At 39.5% G+C, this 23,547-nt stretch overlaps 3 protein-coding genes across 8 annotated transcripts; 1 reads left to right on the top strand and 2 right to left on the bottom strand.

Annotated features, from left to right (window-relative positions):
* LOC129718205 (serine/threonine-protein phosphatase 4 regulatory subunit 3) lies at positions 1-18,604 on the bottom strand. Of its 5 annotated transcripts, none has more exons than XM_055668712.1 (11): positions 17,990-18,598; positions 8,325-8,545; positions 7,722-8,202; positions 6,863-7,050; positions 5,845-6,786; positions 5,377-5,569; positions 5,048-5,303; positions 4,653-4,919; positions 4,446-4,585; positions 2,129-3,033; positions 1-2,059 (listed from the first exon to the last, which is right to left on the bottom strand). In XM_055668712.1, exons 3-11 carry the CDS (start codon positions 7,831-7,833, stop codon positions 1,967-1,969), a joined length of 3,096 nt encoding a protein of 1,031 aa, XP_055524687.1. In that variant the 5' UTR covers positions 7,834-8,202; positions 8,325-8,545; positions 17,990-18,598; the 3' UTR covers positions 1-1,966. The 5 variants fall into 5 exon arrangements, with proteins under 5 accessions (XP_055524687.1, XP_055524686.1, XP_055524690.1 ...); XM_055668711.1 differs by having other exon boundaries at positions 7,722-8,545; positions 17,990-18,196; positions 18,472-18,558; XM_055668715.1 differs by lacking the exon at positions 8,325-8,545 and having other exon boundaries at positions 18,472-18,604.
* Positions 18,605-20,763: 2,159 nt separating this feature from the next.
* Positions 20,764-21,832, top strand: LOC129718203 (ribosomal RNA processing protein 36 homolog). The gene is made up of 2 exons (XM_055668707.1): positions 20,764-21,007; positions 21,059-21,832. The coding sequence occupies exons 1-2, from the start codon at positions 20,906-20,908 to the stop codon at positions 21,758-21,760; spliced, it is 804 nt and encodes a 267-aa protein (XP_055524682.1). The 5' UTR covers positions 20,764-20,905; the 3' UTR covers positions 21,761-21,832.
* LOC129718204 (39S ribosomal protein L11, mitochondrial) lies at positions 21,804-22,730 on the bottom strand. 2 transcript variants are annotated; one of them, XM_055668709.1, is made up of 2 exons: positions 22,539-22,730; positions 21,804-22,457 (listed from the first exon to the last, which is right to left on the bottom strand). In XM_055668709.1, exon 2 carries the CDS (start codon positions 22,446-22,448, stop codon positions 21,858-21,860), a length of 591 nt encoding a protein of 196 aa, XP_055524684.1. In that variant the 5' UTR covers positions 22,449-22,457; positions 22,539-22,730; the 3' UTR covers positions 21,804-21,857. The 2 variants fall into 2 exon arrangements, with proteins under 2 accessions (XP_055524684.1, XP_055524685.1); XM_055668710.1 differs by having other exon boundaries at positions 22,529-22,719.
* Positions 22,731-23,547: the final 817 nt, after the last annotated feature.

The raw sequence follows: 23,547 nt of genomic DNA, 5'->3' as shown, positions 1-23,547 counted from the left end.
TTTCATAGATTTTTTGTATATTTTCCTCCTCATTCACTGTTTTATCTCACTTCTGCTCTCGTAAAAAGTTGTATTTTTTTCCTAATCCCATTTTTTGTTCCATCATGTCAGTAATATTTCTCCCACCCTGTGAATCTGGTAGATAGATGTTTGTCGTCGTATTCAACGCACAATCCATAATAGGGAGCCTAATTACGCCATACGCAACTGATTACTGCTGGTTGGTGCCGTTGGAAGCAAACAAAGCGTTCTCTACAACATCTCAGCAAAAAGACTCTTTACTTATGTGAGGTCTTACGTTATGAAGCGAGAAGGAAAACCGAATGCATTGCATAGATTGGCGGCCAAAGGAGCCGGGATCTAGAAATTTATTTACCAGTCTAGTGATTAATGATTTTCATCAAACATTTACATCTCGACTTACCTAGCAATAATTCGTATAATTTCAATTTTATATATTTCCTACGAGAATTTGGCTTAGCGCTAATTACAGTAAAGTAACTACTATTTACAGCAAATGATGGGAAAACAGAACCAAATCTCGATCACTCCATCATCTGACTAGGTCTGAAAGAGGATAATTCCGATGGAGAATCCTCTCCCTGAGCTAGAGATGTTGGCAGAGAAAACAAAGTTTATTCAAATGCGTAAGGAAAAAGCAAGTGGAAGCGTTCGATTCTACCTGCCTTCTCCTTAATTTTTTTTATTCAACAGAATGAGATGAAGACCAACCAAGGAAAGAGTCTTTCCGCACAAAAGTGAACCATCGTAAACTTAGTGAGTAAAATCCGCGTTCAAAGGAAAAATTCCCCGAGTCCTAACTGAGAAAATCAGGAAAAGAACCTTTCAGTTGGCCAACGCTATCGCAGTTGCTTTAGATTTACATTTTTGTCACCTGTTCTTAAAAGTCTAACATGTTTTAACTCCAGTTTTCAACTTATAATCGTATTCAATTTATATATGTCCAATAGTCCAACTATTTTGCCGGATTTAGTTTAATTTTTTCTCTGGTGTGCTTTTTTCTTTTTTTACTTTGTGTTGTTTCTCACAAAATACATAAATGACAGAAAGTTTGCCAGATTTTGGCAGTTTTTTTAGTGGGCCTCCGTTTCTTGCCAAACAACGAAAATACTGCTAGAAAAGCTACTGATTTTGTCTCTGTGATTGGCCTTCTTTAGAGTTAGCAGCAACCCAGCGGTCTACAAATTGAAGATTTGTTTTTACAATTGAACGTCCAAATTAGTATCATTCTCATGCATCGCATCGGGAAAGGTTTTCGTTTCTCAGTTATTATCGTTCATACCGTTCTGCCGCGAGAAGTTTTCCGCCCTGCAAGACGAACCTTAACTCTTAGCGGTAATAGTAATCATAGAAGTAGTAGTTTTCTCGCGGTTTTAGGTGCTGTTTTTTTTGTTTGTTTTTGTATTGATATTAATAAGACTTATCTGTACTCAGTTTTTTCCGATTTTTTTTTTCATTTAATTAAATTACAGCTTTAATTATTATCCAGTATAATAATTAAAAATTGTTTGCGTCTTCTGTTCCTAAACACTACTGCTTTTTCCTAAACAAAAAAGGAAACGAGTGTACTTTTGCGTCAAACCACCTTTTTGGATATCCTTTTGTCACTTTAAGACTTACTCTTTCCCCCGCTAGCTCTCCGTTAATTTAGCGAATTTTACCTCTAGAGATACACATGTATTTATAAGTTTTATGTATAACTTGTTGTTTCGGTTCTTGTTGTTATGGATGGTGCATCAGCAGCAAGCAAAAAATCACTGTCGGTCACTGCTACAACGTCAGTATCGTTAACACGTTCAACATCGGCTGGTTGTTGACGTTGCTGTTGATGATGGTGATAATGATGATGATGATTCTGCTGGTGGTTATTACTATGGTTACGGCTGTTAATTTTTTGTTCTCGTCGGTGGCGATGGAGCGGAAGATGATGGTGATAGCTACGACGCTATGCTATTCGTGCTTTCTTCTGTACGGGGCTATCGCTGTCGTCGTCGTCGTCGTCTTCCTCGTCCGAATCGCCCTCGTAATCAACGAGACCCTAACGTATGGAAAACAAACACATTACTATCGTACTAACAGGTGACAGCAAAGCACTTCAGACGCTTACCTTTTTGACGCTTCCTACAACTGCGGCCGACGTCACAGACGAGGTATCCGTGTCGCTTTCCGGTTTCGTAACGTCTGGTGCCGAATCAACAGTTTTGGACATCGACGACATTTTAATATCACCATTGCTGCTATTGCCGCTGGTCGGCGAACAACCTTCCGCAACGTCACCGCTGGCAGTTTCGTTGCAATTTTGCCTTACATTCTCTTCTGGCTGTTCCGTCGTGTGCTGCTGCATGTTGCTGCTGTCGTGCGATAATCGATCCGATTCCGCTAGCACTAGCTCTGGAGCCACAAGAGATTCTAAAGGTTCGTTAGAGCAGTTTACCAAACTACTGTTATCGCTGCTACCGGCATCGGTGGAACTATGCTGGGAATTAGTTGCTTCGAACGATTTGGCCGGACTGCAGCTACGTTCCTCCTCTATTGCATCGGAGATTGCTACGGGAGTGGACACTGTGGATGCTTCACGGGAGCTGTCGTGTAGCATACTTCCACCAGAATATAGTGTACTCTCCGGATCAGTCAGCGGCAGACTTTCCGTGATCGCAACGGCACTGGTGGTGGTGACTGAGGAAGAAGTGTAAGACTGGGAGGAGGATGTGGACGAGCAGGACGTTGAATTGACGTTTACCGATGCTGCCGCTGCCGCCGCCGCTGCTGCTGCTGCTGCCAGTGGATGAACGGGGGAAGCCACTTCTGTAGTTACTGCCGATGACGTGCTGATGCTGGTATTACTGTTGATATCAGTGCTGTTATTATTCAGGGGTGGGCTTGTCTGGAGCTGCGCTAGTGGAGACTGCTGCGAATTCGTCGTATTGGCGCTGATACTACTGCTGTACTTAGGACCGTTAACGGAGGTAGCCGTTGGAGAGGATTCAGGGGACTTTTTGTCGAACATTTTACCTGCAATGGCAGAGACGGGCGGTTAACACTAGGTGAAGTAGGTTGGCAAAAACTGCCAGATGCGTGAAGTGAATATTGATAACCTGGTAGTGTGAGAGAATAGTGATTCGACGGAAGGTACTAAAAGCGAACCTGCACTATCAAAACAAAGCTTATGAAGCAGTATACATTTGACTGCTTATAAACGTTCGTTGAGTTTTTGAATTGTAGACTTCCTGGTTAACGTTATGTTTTCAGATTGAAATGAAAATAGGATCGTTCGAACTTTCTAATTGTTTCTAACGAAAACGAGAAGACGAATTTTCGATACTACCGTACGAATGTGACCAGTTCAATATGTTTTGTAAGTTGCATCTTTAAACGAGTTTTTTTTTTTGTTTTAAGCACGCCTCGAACTACTAATACAGTATTTTTAACATACCTGTACCGTATACTTACACTTCCCCGAGATCTGTATATTGGCCCCCGATTCGCATTACTGCTTCTCAAGTTTTCTTATTTTTCTCATTCGTGCTTCTTTGCGTGATGTCTCATGCAAAGCAAAGCCTGGTTCTATATCCGATTCGGAACTCAATTCTGTTTTGCAAACAGAATTCTTACAGCCGACCATTCAGTGTACAGGATAATTGCGGGGCTAGTGCTACGATCCTGCTGACACTAACAGTCTCTCCCGAGCCGAGACCCGAACCTACGACGACTGGCTTGTTGTTAGGCCAGCATCGTACTTCGAGATCATCTAGGAGATGATGTCCAATGAGCATTTTGAATAATAGTTTTTTTTTTATATAATCTGCTACTTCTCCGGATAAGGCTGAATGAATTTTGTTGTTTAATAACATGAAATAAACAATCAAGGATATTCTAAAGTTTAAAATGTTTTTTTTTTTTTTGCTCTGTTCTTGATAACGAATCTCGGTGTTTCATTCGGTTATGTGAGCTTCTGGCAGACCAAATATCGCCAGGGAGACGAAAAAGTAAAAAATATCATAACCCATAAACAGTGCCGTGAAATATTCCCAATAATTCGGAAAAATAGTTCCATAGAACTTAAAACTTTCCGATTGCAAAATTTCTAAACGCGAACTCTGAAATTGAGTTTCCTTCATTTTAAATCTAAATTTCGTAGCAAAATCTGTATTATAGTTTAAATCAAGAGACGTGCTCGATTTAGTGTATATTATGAACAGGTGAGAAATTTGGTGCAACGATGCAATCTTTTTTGTATGCCCAACTTTGAATATTCTGACCCAAAAAATCCAGTCGCATAGTCGTCTCGATCTAAATTCATGAAAACACCTTCAGAAAATGATCAGTTTATTGTCCATTTTGTAGTCCAAAGAGTTTATATGAAATTTTTGTTGACAATTATGCGTCCCGTCAAAATTCTAATTTCTTTCTCTTGCTTCGCTCACCTAAGCTAGTGTCCAATTCCGGTGATCCGGCCTTGTTGTCCGAAAAGTCTTCCTCCTCGTTGAACCATATCTCTTCCTCCTCGTCCAGCTGCCTTTGATCTCGTCGATAGCGGCTGCTGTTTCGTAAAATCGAAGGTACGCTAATAAAAGTTTAAATACAATTTTGTTATCCGAAAGTTACTTAGAGCGTATCTCTGTGCGCCTTACCTGTCTAAACCGCCCTTTTCCTTCTCTTTGAGCCGATCCTGTTGCTGTTCATACTTGTTTTTCAAAGTCTTGAACGTCTGCACGTACTGCACATCGTCGAAGATCTTTCCGAAAGTTTCTACAAAGTATGTATACAGCGACTTGATATCCTCTATTTTGATGAACTCAAACAGCTCAAGAATCGCCGATTCGAGTAAATTGTACCGCCCGTTGTTCCGTATGAAAGCTTCCACCACAGATACGAACAGATTACCCTTCACGATGTGCCTGTGGGAACATGAAAATTTTGTTATAGGTTGGTAATTTACATACGAATAGCTCATAATTAATATCGTAATAAAAACATCTTGCAAGTGTAGATGAATGAAGCATTGAAGTGTCTGTTTTCTACTCGCCTATTATAGAACTCGTCCTTCAGAGCAATAATTTTCCGCAAGAATCGGAGGGCACCTAGAACCAGGAACGTGTGTGTACTCTTCATCAGTACCAATATTCGCCGCAGCAGGTCTTTGTTGATGATGCAATTTTTAATGTGGTACGTGTGGTGTTCGACACAGAAAGACAGCAGCTCGAGCACCAAACCGAGCAACTGTACTGTGTGGTAGTCCTCGTTTGCCGGTTTATCAGTGAGGGTGTTCAGTAGTAGTGGGGCTAGCGGAAACGAAAATAAAAACATTCAATGAACACTATTCCACCGGTTTTGTACGAAACTTATATCAAATACCTGTCAACGTTTGTATGCTGTGCTTGTAAAAAAAGTTCAAAAAGTCTGACTTCTCGGACTTGTTCACCGAGCTTAGCATATTCTCCGGGTCAAGCAATATCCGTAGAACTCCCATTAGCTGTACAGCACCGCCCAGTTCTGGCTCCGAGTCAGACAACATCTGCTCAATCGCTATGTTAATGAGAGTTTGATCCTGCAAAAATCGATAGCATATTATTATACACCTATTCCGCAATTGGTTTTTCCCATAATGTTGATTACAGAGGTTGAGTTATGGTATGCATAATCATGTTCTGATAGTTGCATTGGATAACTAAGTATCGATTTCTTTAGTTCTCATAGATTTTCACGCGTTTAAACTGATGTTAAACATCATCGACGCGGTGTTATCAACACGTGTTTTTTAATTCTCAACAACGAAAAAACACGATTACACAAACTCACACACACACACACACACACACTCACCTCGTCAGTGTCCGAGTTGTTGTACTGTTGCAGTGTGTAGTCGCGCACAATTGACGGCGAGTACTCGACGATTGTCGTCAGAATGTCGATGGATGCGGCCTTCGTTTTCTTATCATTAATAGCTAGCGTAATTTCCAACGCCGGCAAGATACCCAGACTGATCAGTGTCTTGTAGAAAGTCTCTTTGCTCTGCGGCTGTAGATACTGTGCAAAGTTGCAGAATTCCTTCAGGAACAGTATGATGTCCCGTCGCTTGGCGTCGGTCGTATTGGGGTCGGTTAGTAACGTGAACAGGTCGTCCAGGAATTTTTCGTCCTCCTGAACCAATGTGACTATTTCGACTTTGTTAAAGAAGATAAACGAGGACAGCGTATTCAGCATGTTGTCTTCAAACACGGACGGCGTCGGAAGCACAATGTCCTGAATGTACTGTACCCGGTACGTTTGGTGTATCTTGGCCAACAAGTCGGTATTGCGGATCGGAATAGCTTCTCTAAATTTAGCTAATTGCTTCAGATACTGTCGATGCTGCTTAGGTGGATTACCAGTCGGATCATATTCTAAACACCCGACCACATCGAATATCGTATCCTCCGCGAACATTATCTCGAACAACGCGTTTTTATTAAGTAGGAAAATGTTTTTGAAAATCTCGTATAGATAGTGTAGTCCTTCGTGGTTCTCAAGATCTTCACAAATGTGAAACAGATTCAACAACTTTTTAATGTAGTTCTCGCTTTCGATTGCCTGTGCTAGCTTATCCTTCCGGATTTGCGACGTTAGACCATTAGCAATCGCCTCGGAGATATCTTCCAAGCGAGACAACTCGCACGGAGGCAGCTCGATAGGAGGCGCCGAGTCGGACATATCCTCGAACCTCTCGTCTTCGGACTCCTCCACGACATCTTGCGTTATCTCAACGGAGGGATCTTTGCCTTGTACCTGAAACATTATTACATTGGTTTACAGTGATGAACGCGAACTTAGCGAACAGGATTCGGTAGGAATGGCTACAAACCTGACAAATTTTTTCCCATATCTCGTCGCACCCGGCCTTCTCCTGAAAGCTAAGGGCCAGATCAAAATTGTCCCCCTCACTCCAGACGATGAGTGTGTCCTGCTGCTTGTGATAGATGGTGTCCGGGTGAATTTTACTCTCCAGCAGCATGGAGCCATCGTTTTCGGCGTGGACTAGTAGAGAAACACCTGCAGGGATGGTGTAAAGAAATGAGTTTACGGGAAAAAATCAAGTGAATAGGAATGGAGTTTAAATTCGGGCCAAAATATTCCGCTTGCAGATGTTGGCATTGGGGAGAAGTTTATGACCCACTAGTGAAAAAGATTACACCTGAAGAGTTCTATGGTAGCACTAATCAGTTACTCATATGTCAAAGCTTTAAAGTAAACATGTTGAATAATATAGTTGTACTCAATCTTTATTTCTCAAAAAATGAGAACTTTTTTTGAATACTCCAACAGAATGACACTTGTTTGGAAACATGATACGTTCAAAAGTCCAATTTTTCTTCTATGCATTTTTTTTTTTTTTGTAGAAAAGTGAAGAAAATAAAATCGACATATTTACTGGGGATAAAATTTATGTCAGCTTTTCCTTACAATCTGGGTAACAATAAGCTGTCGGAGTTTATCTAAAATTGTAAAGTATAGTATGAGACCAAGTATTTAGTACTGCTCGAATCCCAGAATCAGATGTTTAAATTTATTCTGCTTCAAATGCCTATTTCGCAGTGCTGGTGCTAGTTTGATACAAATATCATAAACTTGCTTTTCCAATTACTCGATTATTGTTGCTATATTTCTAAGTATGAGATTGTTAAGAAATCTTTCGATCAGTATCTTTTGTGGGATAAACTCACCTTTAACTCGATCTACGTAGCTGGAAGTAACATGGCCCGTGCCCCGATCGTCCCACTGTCGGTCTGCGTTCAGTGCGTAAAGTTTGACCCGGCGTCTGGTGTCGGTGGTCATGTTTCGTCTGGCACCGGGGTCGTTTTTGGTGCAGTTGCTACTTATGTTGCTACTGCCGCTAGTACTGTTGTTTCGACTCGATGAAGGTGGCGCTTCCTGCTGCTGTTGATCGCCGCTGGTAGTTATGTTCGTCGCCGTCGCCGCCGCCGTTGCCGAAGAATGACGGTGGTGATGGTGGTGACGATGGTGGTGATGCGAGGAAATTTTTTTCTTCCTCTTCTTCAGAATTTTGTATTGAACTTTACCTATGCTTTGCTCAATTTTTAATCACTTTTCTATCAATGCTTTCAAAACTTTAAAATATGTCGATAGCCTATCAGTCCTCTTTTCTCAAACTGCACAGTTCGGCACTGCCTAAAAAAACACTCACTGGTGTCGAAATAGTTGGAAAAAAATTACGCGACGGTAAATCTATTTCACTAGCCAACTGAACTCTTTCAGAGTTACTGTTTAAAATAAGTTATTTATTCGTCAAGATGATCATTAATTACTATATATTGATGATAGATACATCGGCAGGGCGATGATTATTGTTTTGCACGATTCTGTTCACTTTGTGCGTGAATACTTTGCGGGAATAGTTTTGTTGTTTATGACACACAACGAAACATTTTTTTCTAAATGGATGCGTGGTACGGTAGAACTGTCGTTATCACTTTAGACATTGTATGCACTCTGGACGATCGGAATCTGTGTGGAGCTAGACGAGAATCTGAAATTATAAAACGAAATATTAAAATTAGTTTCGAAGTTATTAGAATTCATTTTAATAAGAAACAATACTTGACTATTAGCAAACAAACAACATTTCAGGGGAAATAAAAGTTTAATAACCGCCCTAATCTAATCATTATCTTAAGTATTAACTGGATCGATTGCACCCCTCGTCCTAACACCATCCTCCTCAACATTTACAAACCCACGCTTCTAACGCGATGGGATCTCATGTATGAAAGAGCTAAGATCAACACAATGGTAGAGATATACGATTCGAACGCGAACCAGCGCGCATAGACGACAACCGTGGACAAGAAGGAAAACAAAATCTGCGAGATGGTTTATTACCGTCTCGACAGACACCACGGAACGGAAAACCTGTCTTACTACTTCTTTCTCCTGCGCGTACGCAAACAGCCCGTTGATGCTGTCGTGTGGCGATTGCGTTCGTTGTTTGTGTGTAGGTTACACTTCCGAGGTTGAGTTTGTTTGCGCTGTACTGCAAAGTGCGCGCCCTGCTGCATACTGCCATGTTTCGCGAGCAGAAAACTTTCTTTTTTTTTCGCGACTTTTCTACCGAAACAGAAGCGAATTCTGAATAATGCTGCTTTTGAAATGATTTGAACATTCCGTCGATAGAGATACACACTTTGTTCCATGTCACAAGCTATGCAATCGATTAACTGAAAATAAACTTTTTGACTGATATCATAACCGACTCAGTTTCAGAGCTGAGCAATATTCAAAATCAAAGTCAAAGTTCTTCGAACATAAACGATTCGAGATGTTGGCTTAAAACAAGAAAGAAATTTCAACGTCCATGCGCTGAGCTTTCATGTTCCGAATCACAAACCGTAAACGTCATTTGAGGTCATTTATACAGGGTGTCCCCGTGAAAGTGATACGCGCATTTGAGTGCATCTTTTCTCAACGGGAAGCCTACCCTGTTAATCAGCTGTGTTTGTTTTGATTGCGGCACATGTTTATGGTTCAATTGTAAGTGATAAACGCAGTATTTCACTTTTTTAAATGGAAACTGTCACATCTGAATTTGAACAGTTATTCGTGTACTCCCCGATTTCAATCCATTGTTCTTCGGCATTCGGGGATACATGCTAGGAAAGCTGGGTGAAATGAAAAACACATGAGTTTGGACACTTTTAAGAACCGATTACTATTCTACCATGATAATTAAAAAGAACTAGAGAAGAGATATTCATCTGTTTTATTTTTAAGGCACGGGTTGCTGAAGAGAAGTGATCTCGCAGGGTTATCGCCCGGGATCCTTACGACGTGACCGGCCCTCCGCAACCTATTCACTTTCGCCAGGTGTGCAATAGGGTTCTCTCCAAGCTGCGCGTGCAGCTCATGGTTCATGCACCGTCGTCCGTTCATACTCCACCGTAGATAATCCGCAGCACCTTCCGTTCGAAAACTCCAAGAGCGTTGAGGTCCGTTGCGTTGTTGTCTCGATTGCGTTGTCCGGTCTTATCAGGGTTTTATACAGTGTCAACTTCTAGCGTCGTTGCACTCGACTAGATCGAAGTGTCTTCTGAAGTGAAAAGTAGGCATGATTTCCAGCCTGGGTGCATGTCTGGATCTCTTTGGTGGTGTTACTGTCGACAATCACCAGTAACCCCAAATAAACGAACTCGTCGGCCACCTCAAACTCATCGCCGTCTACAGAGACTTGGGTCAGGAGGCTTATGCACTTGCACTTGCGCCATGGTGGCCTTGTTCAGTCGAGTCAGTTTATCCGGGAATCCGTTGTCGTGCATGATCTGTCATAGCTGTTCTAGGCCGCCATGAAGTCGATGAAAATGTGATTGTTCGAGCACACATTTCTGAGATTGAAAGATCTGGTTAGTGGTGGCACGGGCTTCCATGAAGCCCGCTTAGTACTGGCCCACGAAACTCCTGGTTAAAGGCGATAGACGACGGAACATGATCTGTGAGTGTTTTGTAAGCGGCATCGATAAGCAAGATAACGCGGTAGTTGCGGAACTCCAGTTTGTCGCCCTTTTTGTAGAAGGGGCAAACGACTCCCTTCATCCATTCGTCTGGCCTTTTCCTGCTCCCAAATCCTGCAAATGACCTTCTGCAGTTCTCTAGTCGGTGCCTCTATCCCTCGCTCGGCTATCCGTCTGTGCCTACGACTTTGTTCTTCTTCAGCTTCCCGATCTCACAAAAAACTTTATAAACATCAGGGACTGGTAATCGGTCATCTGCAGCTGGCGCTCCTAGGTTAATTCCTGCTCCGCTTCTGTTTCAGGTGTCCATCGAAATACTCTTTCCACCTGTCGACCATCTCACTGGCATCCGTGAAAGGGTTCCCATCCGCGTCGTTGCACATGTCGGCTTGCGGCGCATAGCCGCTGCGAGACTGATTTACCTTCTCATAGAACTTCCGCGTGTCACTGGCACGGTACAGCTGCTCCAGCTCCTCATGTTCACGATTCTTTTGCTGACGCTTCTTTCGTCTGAGAATCGTGATCATGTCGTTCCTTACCCGTTTGTAATTAACCTTGTCACTCGGTGCTTCCACTCTTAGTGTCACCGTAGCCGTCTCCCCAATAGCTGTGTGAATGCTGCCTCAGCCTTTCCAAAGTGGCGATGTGTCGAGCTTTTCCGCCGTGGGTAGTACCGCTTCTAGCTGTTACGCGTTTTCTCCCGCAGTCTGGGGATTCCGGAGCTGCTTGATGTTGAACCGCGGGGTTCGGTTGACAGTTTTGAGCGCAAAGATACCGCAACTAGGTAGAGGTCCAAGCCAATATCCACACCGCGGTTGGTGCGTACGTTTGTAATGTCTGAGAAGAACCGGCCGTCGATGAGAACACGGTCAATTTGGTTTACTGTTCGTTGGTTAGGTGATCTTCATGTGGTTTTGTGAATTTTCTTTCGGGGGAAGAAGGAAGCTGACGCATCGCTGGCCGTGTCGTTCGTGCAGGCTGTGCGGGTCGTTCACCGGCTTGTATATTAAGCTGTCCCAAAAAAAATCGATGTTGAAAAAGTCAAGGTGCTCAGCCCTTAATTGAAAGATAATGTTATTTATAGCATTTTTGTAGGACATTTCGACTTTCTGAAAAATTGTTTTCAGGTTGCCCGAACGTGATTTATGGAAAAACGACTTTTCAGCTACAAACCCACTATTTTGCACTATTTTCAATTCTGTTCGATTCCTAAATTTTTCCATATATTTTTTTATTTTTGTGGGGTTGTCTTTGAATATTTTGCATGGTTTGGTTCAGCATCGCATTCAATTATTTGACTTCCAAAGCCCATTGAACATCACAAAAAAGTGAATTTTTCTCATAAAGTTTAGATAAAACCCTTCAAAACACATTTAAAAAATTTTTTTGATAGAGAACTGAAATTTTTACTGCAAAGCGGGATTCAAGACGAAAATTTACATGAAAAAAGATCCTTGATACCTTATCGGGGGGCTGAGATATTGGCGTTTATACATGTGATGGAAAACTATGCATTTTGTCAAAAATACCACTAAAGCTCAATATCTCCATTGCACAGTGTTTTATTTTGCCGTTTGTGTGTATAATTTCATAATAGTGATTCAAATGATGATTAGAGCCATAAGGTATGTTCAGAGGAGTGTCAGGATATTCAAAAATGCATCTTTTAATGTAGATGATCAATCCACCTATGAGTGAGATAAAAAATTTACTTTTTAATCAGAATAAGATAGACGCGTCTTCGACAAAGTTTTAGGTTACTTTAAAACAAGAACCTTTACCGAAGACATCATGTTTCTATCTCTTATATATTACGAGCAACATTGAGTTTTCAAATAGAAGGCACTAAAAATCACAATTTCCGTTCTAACTTTTTTCGCAAATTTTTCCGAATTTTTAAACCTCCTACTAAGTTATCAGCCATCTAAAAATGCATTTGTTTTCTGAACATTGTTATTTTCTATCTCCAAAAATAAACTTTCGTCGTAAATCCCGCTTTGCAATGAAAATTTCAGTTCTTGATCAAAAATTTTTTTATTTGTGTTTTGTAGGGTTTTATCTAAAAATTATTAGAAAAAACATTTTTTTTGTGATGTTTAATGGGCTCTGGGAGTCAAAAAACTGGATGCAATGCTGAACTGAACCATGCAAAATATTCAAAAACAACCCCACAAAAATAAAAAAATATATGGAAAAATTTAGGAATCGAACAGAATTGAAAAAAGTGCAAAAGAGTGGGTTTGTAGCTGAAAAAAGTCATTTTTTCATAAATCACGTTTGGGCAACCTGAAAACAATTTTTTAGAAAGTCTAAATGTTCTACAAAAATGCTATAAATAACATTATCTTTCAATTTAGGGCTGAGCACCTTGACTTTTTCAACATCGATTTTTTTTTGGGACACCCTATTGTATATGTCTTCTCTACGCTTCTTTCTCTACATAGAATCTTCCCTCGTGAAGGCAGTGTACATTAAGGACAGTTTAGTTGTAGAACCGTCCTTTTATTCTCAATGAACACAACCTGTCGCTGTTCGCCTGTCACTTGAATCACACGACTCTGCATCCTGCCCAGCACTATAAAGCCGGTACCCAGCTCATTGGTTGTGCAGTCACAAATCATCCGTGCCTTCTCTTCTATATAAATACCAAGCCGTAAACAGGGTATCTTCAATTACACGGTAATGGAGTTGAATATATCATATTGCATTGTCCCGTTTTCGTTTGGACAATCTCGAACTTTCAATGTCCCTTTATTTATCTCATTTTAAAATGGGAATAGTATTTTTCAATTCGTTCAAATGGATCTTTCCGTACAAGTTGAATACGGCCGTAAACAAGAATAAAGGTGATTATCCTCATGTCTAACCTAACGGAACAATGTATCCATTTTTCCGGTGAGAGGAAGTTTCTTGATAGTCAATTTTCTGGTGCAGCTCATTTTAATAAAATCAGAAATGTTCTCATGCCTTCAAAACGTGAAACGACGCTTAAGGATCTATAAGTTATGGACGATTCCAAATTTTAGCTTCAAGGATCATGTTGCTGATTATATGGTCGCGAGGTAATTAGTCATAATACGGGCGCAATCTCACCTAAACAGAATCAACAGAATCGAGGCGACCTAACGCAAGTTAGTTTTTTTATTCGCACTATTTGTTCTCATACGTGGTTCAACATGAACATCAATTTTCAAAACGTTCTTCTTGGTCTTCAACTCGTGTTTTCCCTGCTAACAGTCTGATTTGTGTGAACCAGACTTTCCTTAGCATAAACGTGAACGTTCAGCATGATGCACCCTAAACAACTAAATCTATGTCAAAGGTAAACAAGTAATCAATCCCGTGCTTAAAAAGTGAGAAAAAAAGCGACACGCGAGTAATTATGGCCAACGCATGTCGCCTACTTGCCTTGCCTTTGCAACAAAAACCAAGCAATGCAAACCACTATTTTGCATGCGAGCTCCAATCGTCGTGTGTACAATTGCCATTCATGAGAATATGCCACAAAAATAAATACTTGATATCGAATGTAAACAAACGTACGATCCGACGTTGGCGAAATTCCAAGCGAAAGATATTAATATAAACAAGTGTTAACATGACCAGAATTGAGAATTGTCGAATATCTTTAATTATCCGGCCAGCTGACCCAACTTTCATGTAGTTTCATGTGTTCTTTCTTAAAAATCAATTCATTGCTCTAGTAAGACAAGATACTTAGTTATTGTTACTTCTAATCGACATTCTCAGCGTTGCACTGCATATACCAATCTGACCTCCAAATCGCAACTGCAAATGTTGGCCGATTCGTTCTGTCAATCTTAAGCACACTACAGCACTAGCGTGTCGTCTGAGTGTGTAGCAATTGGCTTTGATCGCACGTGACGTAGAACTCGTCATTTCTGCACTCCGCTGGCGTAGGTGCCGTACCTGCGATTATATGAGTGCCAGTAGGTACGCTTTATGAATCACGCGTTTGGTGTGTTGGTCGTGTTTGTACTTTTACGCCACGGCAATGATGAATCAAAGTACGGACGGCGGAGTAGCACGCATGTTGAAGCGTGTCGGCAGCTTAACTAGTGTTAGAATAGAATCACAACGCAGTCCAAGGAGCACATAAGAGTTTTCCATTATCGTGTAGGTAATGATTACGTAGTTTGAATTCCCATTTTCACGTAAGATAGCATAAAATTCACAAATTCCAAATACACAAAATTCTGTAACTGATCTGTTTTAAGGTTATTATGTACTGAGTAAACAGTCTAATCTCACGATTATTTATTGAATCACCTACACACTACTAGGTGCACCGATTAATATGTAAATTCTTGAATCTACATTTAGTTGACAACACAGCTCTTTGAATAAATAATAATACCCACACATCATCCATCTATTTTAGATTTCAGCAATTATAGAATATATGCTACTATTGATTTGAATAGCTTTCAAAGCATAACCTAATTTGAACTGCGTTTTTCGCCGGCAATCGTGGTGCTTTTTTGTTTACACTTCTAATTTTCGCCACATGCACCCACTCAATACAATTCTCTCTATAAATTCAAACCTCCAAACTGCAATTATTTTGCACTAACTATAATGCCCGATTTTATATTATAATAAAACCATTTTTCAGCGCAGAAGTAAATCACGTCACGTCACTAGTGTTTGTAAGGCCATGCAAATTCATTTTCCCTGTAAATGACCTGAAAACTTTCGACAGGCGAGAAGAAACCAACTGAATTCACCTTTTCCAAATCTTAAGTGATACTATAAAATATTTTTTCATCAGCATTCGATTACACAAGCAGAGAGCACATACATTTTTCGCAAAATCTCACAGAAAACACGCCTAAACCGTTCGTTCTTGTTTCGAACCGATGCCTTTGCTGCACGAACACAAACCTACTCAATTCATTCCGTTGTCCCGTTAAACTCGCGCACTGAAACGTCAAAGGAAACTTTACGCACACACTGAAGAATGACGCATCACGTATTATTTACGTCGAATGAAGCAGCGCTTGTTTATCACGTAGTGGTGCACACTTTCGATGACATGGACCGTGTTGCCAGTTACTACAACGATCAGCTACGATCAACTACCCATCATGAATATCAGTCGAAACGACCTATTTAGCCTATTTATAGATTGAAAACATTAAAACACGCAGACCAAATTTTGAAAAGTTCGTTTTTAGAATAAATTCAAATCAAACAGAGACAAATTGAATCCATTGATCAGCAGAAATTATGAAAAAAATTACTGTAAACAAAAATTTGAGATTGTGCGTCAATGTTATAGATTACTAACAGTAATGGTATAGAATATTTATTCACACTTTAAAGTGTACCATGGTTAGTGTTAAATCTTCTTCAAACTTGTTTTCGCTCTAAAGAATCTTAAAATGAAAATAACGTTATGCGACATATTGAGCTATTGGTGTTATTTTCAAAATGCAAAAACCAATAACGATGCGGACCTAGCAAAATACAGAGAATCTACTAAAGTAGGGTGGTTAACGCTAGCTACGCAATTGTTCCACGCACTAACGGCCAAGCCACAAAATGTTTAAAGTGCTTTTGTAACGTAAAAGGTCACTTTTTAAAGATATGTAGAGAAATAAAGTTTGGTTAACATGTTGTGTGTATATATTTTAATAATAATACATTTTTTTCGTCGGTTTAAAAACAGTAGCAAAAAGCTTTCGGAATCACCAACACAAAAAAAATCCAGTAATATCTCCGTTCCTTTTTTCAAAAAAAGTGTCTGCAGATTGTAATGACATAACATAACAGCATACAACAACTAAAACCAGTCAAATCAACCAAAACTGCAAGTGTATTCATTATTTTCGCCATCACTGTATACCATAATTGAATTATGTTGTTTGTAGTAAATACATCAATTATTCATCCAATATTTTTGTCTAAAACAATTAAAACATCGTTTTTTCCATTTTAACAATGAAAAAGGCGATTGTTATGTATCTTAACAATAATATTTTCGACATTTTCCCATAAATTTAGGAGTTATTACTAAGTTTTGTTATTGTTACAACACCGTAGGCAACACTGGAGCCGTTTTGGATGGCATTTGACATTTATGCTAAACGTTTGATGAACATGAAAGATAGGTAAAGAATAAGTAACCAGAGAGAAAAAGCAATAGATTTATAGCAAAAACATAGAGGATAGGAAGTAAACAAATCGCCATTACAAGTGAATAGTAGAAGTTTGGATAGTAAAGTGGAGAATAATTCTTATATAAATTGAGTTAGCTACGAGGATCAAAAATTCGCGACAGGTGTTACAAAACTGCTCCTGAAAACTTGTGAAAAATTGTGAGTAGAGTGCAGCCTGAAGAAATAGTTATTTAGTGTAAATTCGAAAATAAATTTGATCCATTGTACTTACCCATAGATACAGCGTCCGTCGGTATTTCCTGAAATCTAAATTAATAGATACTTACCCTGGAAGTTTCGTTCGTCCTGTAGTAGGTAGCTGAAATAAATAGGAAATAAGAAAAATATCGTTATACTTACCAAAATACCATAGATACAGATTCTGCAAGTGCGGTTCGATCGGTGTAGAGTAATTCCCCACAAATTGGTCCAAAGCACAAATAACATTGGCGATAGAAAACCATTAAACGGTAGATAGAAAAGCAGGATCGTAAACGGCTAAGGTGAATCCACTTCTTGTAAGTCTTATGTAATTTAATATTTAAACTTAGGCTAATAATCATAATAAAATTGCAGTTTGAGCTTTACCGAAAATCAATTGGTTGCTACAAAAATTTGGTTCAAATTCGAACAGTCATATTATTGTCAACAACAAAAAAACGGTGGTAAAACGTGGTAACGGCCAGATCACAGTAAAAAATCCATATTTTTTACGTGATTTTTACGTTTTTACGTGACGCATAACCAGTCCATTATCTGTTCTCACCGCAAAATACACGTCACTTTTTTTGGACCACTTGGTATTTTTTTCTTCTTCGGTATTTTTTTATAAAAATAAAACCAGTAGAAATATTTTTCCATGAATCAATATACCAAGATTGTAAAAAATAAAAATATTTCAAATTAATACCGGCAACACTTGCCGAATGAATCAACTTCCCTAAGCACACAACTACAGTCTTCATCGGATATCAAACGGATTCGTTACCGTTTCCACTGGTTTGTATGCCAAAATAACGACGAAGACAGAAGATATTCGAAGAGGATGCTGTTGGTATGGTAGACAGGAAAAATAAAAACACCACCAGAAGCAGAAGCGTCATTCGACAGCAGTAAGAATAAGAGGGGATATGCGTTACTCAATGAAAAAGAAAAAAAAAAAGAAAGCAAACATAAAAACAAGAAGAAACATCCAGAGTAAAGCTTTGATCGCAAAAAAAAACGCAAGTCTCGCAAACATTCTTCACAGTAATAGAAAGTAATTTAGTTGTAACATTTTCTACTCACCAAAGGGCTGAAAACAGTTGAGAAACTTATTTTCCAACCACTTTTCTTCTCGTCAAAAATCCGATCCGCGCACGTAACAGAATCACAGAAAACTTTTGCTTCCAGACTAAAGGTTTCTTACTCTTCTTCTAATTGGTCTCACGTTCGAAACAATCGGACACCGTATTTAATTCTTTGAACTAGGAAATTCACACCGGTAATCGATCACTGATTCGAGAGAGAAAAAACCTTTTCAACAATAGCTGAATACCATTTACTCTATTCGCCTTAAATGACCAAGGGCAAATGGTTAAGACGGAACACTGAAATTCTTCTTCTTTTTCACTTGAAAAACTCTACCGCATAGTAGTAAAGGTGAAACTTTTTTTTTCACCCAGTGGAGAAAAACTGGCTAGCTAACACTTCCGGCAAAAGGACGGCCAGTTAGCGGTTCTGTGACGTTTCCGCACACAACTCCACGCATTAACGACAAGCTTACGCACCTCTGCTTCCGGTTCTATCGCGATGGATTGGCTAACAATCAATTTTCCGCACTAAAAATTCGCTCATTGACGTGCTCGCGAAACTGATATCACAACATTCACCGCCATCTTGGATTCATCAATAAATAGCTTTGTGGCTGCGATTCGATGAAGAAAAATTCAATTTCAAAAAAGCTCACATAGTCAGTGTCCATCTCGTTCTAACGCGTAGGAAGTGCGAGCAAGATGAGACGATCTTGCCGAGGAAAGTCAGGAAAGTAGCACACCGGATTTAACGAAGCTTCGAAATCGCCTGTCGAAAAGCAAAAACGCAGTCTTAACGAAAGAGACCATAAAAATATGACGTAACGTGTTATCGAAAAAAGAGTTCAACGCCCTGCTGCTGACAGACGTTCAAGCTTAGTTCCAAACTTGTATAAAGTTGTTAGTACTAGCAATAAGTAACCCGATAGTGCTACCAGTGACGTCAGGACGCCTGCAAAAAAGAATATTGTGGCAATTGGCGCAAGAGATTTATAACGCATTTCTTGAAAATTTACACGGAATTTTGCATTAGATAATATTGAACGTCTGTCTGTAGCCCTACAGTCAAAGATTTGATGACTGAAATTTTGCAAACCGAATTAAAGTTTGAAGTAAAGTGTTATTTTTATAGATTTGTCGAATGGAACAACACAAATAATAAAATAATTTTGACTTGTTCTCTCCATTTTCTTCCCGCTAGTTGAGAGAAACTTTAGATGTTATAAACATTTGAAATGTTATCGATTGGAACGAGTTTTAACGGATCGATTGGAATTTGTCTTTCGTTCAAGCTTTAATCGTATAGGGCTTTCAAATATAGACACTCTTTCGAATAGTTGGCATTAACCCTTTTTCGTTAATGGTGACTCTAAAGCACCGAGGACTGTAAGGACCATATCTTATCAAAAAATTGCCTTGATTACTTTTTTCTACAAAATGTTGCATTTTCAAACCAGTTTTTATGCACCATAATGACGGTCGCTATAATGCGTGTTCGTAATATGCGAACCTGTTTGCTTACGTCAGATTTGGAATTTCTGAAAAATCGGCAACACAAATGTTGCCAGATATGTTTTTCTTTTGATAAAATATATGAAGACTTCAAATTGACGTAAGCAGAGTTGTCAAAAGGGTGGGTAATCTATTACGAACTTTGCATTATCCAGCTTTTTACGCCCCATAATGGCGGACCAAAATTGCAGAAATCACAAATCTGACGTAAGCAGAGAGGTTCAACAATTACGAACGCGCATTATAGCACCCGCCATTATGGTGCGTAAAAAGCTGGATACACCTTTAAGTTGGTATATCAAATGAGAGCGAATACGTGAATTGTTATAAAGAAAACTGGATTTTACGAGAAAAAAGTGTGTTTTTGACAACAGTCTTTTAACAACATTGGCTAATCGATTTCAGAATAAAAATAATTTTACGTAGATTTATTGTTTACTGAATGCGACAAATCATAAAATTAGCAATTTTTTTTCCATATTTTTGTTTGTTCCAAAATATTTTATATGGTGCCTCAGAGCACCACTGGGCACACAGACGATAAAAAAGATAAAACATGTACCTGCTACCCATGCTTTCCACGAGCGGTAATGGCGCTCGTGCACGCAGCCCATTAAATTAAACAAAACTGTTTATTGAAGTTGCTATGCTTCAAGCAAAACTTTTATGTTTTCAGTTCGTCGACCTACAGAAAACGTCAAAATGGGCTGCGTGCACTGTGCTTCATTACCGCTGGTGGAAAGCTGGATAAATATTCGTTATGATGAAATATCATATTAGCCAACATTTGGAGACACACAGAGATGTTCCCAATGTAATGATCGTGATCGCCACCAGCTCACCTCGTTTTGACCTGGAAGCAACCTAACTGCTGTCATAAGCCTTTTTTATCCGTTCGATTTTGACGCTGTATTGACCTGGCGTGCTGCCCGAAGCGCACTGTAAAATTTGTCAGCTTAAACCCACCACCACACGCGGTTAGTTCATAAACAGTTATCTGGCATCTCTTTCTTATTTGCGTTCTAAATCGCGATATCGTTTCTCTATTTCTCGGTAGATTTGCTCTAACGCAGTAGAATAGAGAAATTCGTAGAATATTTCCATGTAGTTCGGTATTTTATTTTTCCCAGAAAATCTTTAGTTTTTTTTTTTCACACAACAACTCCATATTCAACCCTGTGCGCTCTTCGAGTAACTTTATGCTATAAAAGTTGTTTCTGGTAACCGTGTACCTACTACGAGTTGTCAAATCAAGAAGTTCATGCATGTGCATGTGTGTAAGCTCAGGAATTTGTTTACCTCTGCGAATGCTTATTGCTTATAAAAATATTATTCTTTTATTTTATTCAACCGCGTGTTGATTATTTGTTACACCATATTTTACATTGAACATATAAAAATGTCCAGCTCAGAAGATAATTCAATTGACAGCGATCAAAATGAAGATGAAAGTACTAACGAAACGTCCAGCGGTTCAAGCAAAGAATGTGACGATGATAAGGTAATTGTTATTATGTCCTTCAGAACACACAGTTTAGCCTATTATTTACAGCCCGAGCTAATCGACGATGACTTTCGGCAAATGTCCTTCGAGGAGCTTTTGAAGCTAAAACGACGGTTAGGTTCAAAGGTGTACAACGAGGCAGTTTTTGGAAAAAGTAGCACCAGTAAAGTTACTACGAAAACATCTAACAAACGTCAAAAGAAACGAGATGAGTTAGAGGTAAATAGTGACTCCGATGGTCCTCCGGAAGAGATAAGCGCTAAGCGCAAGGTACCGGCATTGGGTATGGAAAAATCTCGCACCAAAGTAGACCACCCGCGTTGCAAAGATCCTCGTTTCGATTCAAAACAAGGCTACTTCAGTGGGCGTCAGTTTCGAGCGCAATACGGATTCATTAACGAGTTACGTTCCGAAGAGCTATCAACAATGCGGAAACAACTTGAGACAGAGGAAGATCCCGCACAAGCAGAACGGCTCAAGTTTGCTATCCGTAGAACAGAAAATCAAATTCGTGAGTTTGAGAAACAATTGCAACAAGATCAGACGAAGAAAGAGCAGCGAGTTCTAGCTCGTAAAACTATCGAAGATGGAAAACAACCGTTCTACGAAAAGAAGAGCGTAGCTAAAGCCCGCGATTTGGTGGAAAAGTATAATCAACTGAAGGAAAGTGGAAAGCTAGGAAAACACATCGATAAACGGAGAAGGAAAAACACTGCCAAGGACAGAAAGAAACTGGATTTTTCTACTTAGCTTTAAACGTTACTTTCTGTTACATGTGAAATAATAACACAAATTTGGTAAACTAAGACAAATCTATTAGCAGCTAATATAAAAGATTACTGTATTCCTAAGCCATCCGAAGCATTTTAGCTTCTCGTTTTTCCTGCAGCTCTCGTCGCTGTTCCTCGACCACTTGCCTGCGTTCCTCTAAAAACTGCTGATATTCAGCCGCGTCCAACTCATTAACGATTTCAATTCCACACGTCCGCGCTACCCCCACTAGAGAATTACACATTTGCTGCAGTGTAAGCAGTGCATTTGGTGGATCCTTCAGCTTAATTTGAGCTATTTCGAAAAGATGCTTGCGAGTGATTTTGCCAGCCGTTTCTTTACCCGGATACATTGCACCGCGCTGAATTCCAGCGGCTTGTTTCAGCAGAAAAGTCGACGGTGGTGCGTGTATGGTCAGCTCGTACGAACGATCCGATGTGACTGCAACACGACACGGCAGTGGGATACCCTCCTTGTAATCTTTGGTGCGTTCGTTGAAGTCCTTGCAAAATGCGGCAATATTGATGCCTCGCTGACCTAGCATTGGACCCAGTGGGGGACCGGCAACGGCCATTCCAGCAGGAATGTTCGTACGCAGCTTACTGCTGTGGTCTACCTTGTCCACCACTTTTTTCAGCGTTTTTAAGCGCCCGGCTGCTTTAGACATGGCTTTCCGCTATTCGATAAAAGAATCATGAATATTCTAGTCTGAAATTCAATTGTGGTTTTCTACGTATTGATAAATACTTCAAAATACCTGGAGTTCGGAGCTGTTGCTAGTTATTTTTGCGATGCAATTTTATTCAGATTATTGACGTGCATGAGTCCAAACTAATGAAAAAGGAAATTGTCTCGTAAATTGTATAACAAATAAGCGGAATTGTAGAATCCAATGCGGTAGATGGCGAAAACAAATAAAAATATTAAACAAAAAAAAAGGTTCACGATGATGTCAAAAAGTCTACGAGTGATGAGAAACAGGGTTGTTCATATTATATCGATATTTTCATCAGCCGATACTATCGATAGCAATATTTTTGAAATACAATATCGATACGAAGTATGATGATTAGAATATGTTTTATTATTTAGTTAAAAAAATTGCTTTATTTTTACTAAATTAGAAGATTTGAACCCCTTTCGGTTTGTGCATAAAAACCAACCGTCAAAATTTCGCTTACAAATCATAAATTCATCACGGCGTCAAGATTTCATTTTAAATGTTTACGAAAACCATCTTTTTCATTGAAAGCGCACACTGTACCGAAAACAAACGTTTAGTTTTTGTTTTTTCATCTATAAGGATATTTATTCGAGAATAAGTCTACTCATAATTATGGGACATATCATCTATTTCAGTTAGGGATACCATCCGTCCTGATTCAGCAGGACATGTCCTGATTTTGAGATCCTAATTAAGAGTCCTGATTTATTTTTCATATTCTGGCATTTGTTCTGATTTTCTTGACATAGTCAATTTCGTAGCGTAACATTTACGATTTCGGGACACAACGCTCACTGCGAACGAATTTTTTATTCTGTTGAATCTCAGTCAAGGTGTTTAAATCGTTAAACATCTGGTAATTGTGAAGTAGAGGCACTAGGCAGTCCCGCGTTTCAACAAAATGTCCTATTTAGAAAAACGTCCTGCGGAACGTGTCACACGCATTTAAAATGCCCCGCGTTTTCAACAAAATAGAACCACCCGATGTCATATTTTACACTGCGACAGTAATACTACAATCATTCTACTCATTTATTTCCCC

The sequence above is a fragment of the Wyeomyia smithii genome, chromosome 1 (genome assembly GCF_029784165.1).
Source record: "Wyeomyia smithii strain HCP4-BCI-WySm-NY-G18 chromosome 1, ASM2978416v1, whole genome shotgun sequence".
In the NCBI taxonomy this organism is placed as follows: Eukaryota; Metazoa; Arthropoda; class Insecta; order Diptera; family Culicidae; genus Wyeomyia; species Wyeomyia smithii.
This window is presented reverse-complemented; position numbering and strand designations above follow the sequence as displayed.

Coding starts and splice junctions, on each gene's coding strand:
- LOC129718205 (XM_055668715.1), bottom strand. CDS start 7,833: ATGACCACCGACACCAGACGCCGGGTCAAACTTTACGCACTGAACGCA. Junction 6,787..6,862: donor TATGGGAAAAAATTTGTCAG/GTTTGTAGCCAT, acceptor ATAATGTTTCAG/GTACAAGGCAAAGATCCCTC. Junction 2,060..2,128: donor TTGTAGGAAGCGTCAAAAAG/GTAAGCGTCTGA, acceptor TCCATACGTTAG/GGTCTCGTTGATTACGAGGG.
- LOC129718203 (XM_055668707.1), top strand. CDS start 20,906: ATGTCCAGCTCAGAAGATAATTCAATTGACAGCGATCAAAATGAAGAT. Junction 21,008..21,058: donor AAGAATGTGACGATGATAAG/GTAATTGTTATT, acceptor TATTATTTACAG/CCCGAGCTAATCGACGATGA.
- LOC129718204 (XM_055668709.1), bottom strand. CDS start 22,448: ATGTCTAAAGCAGCCGGGCGCTTAAAAACGCTGAAAAAAGTGGTGGAC.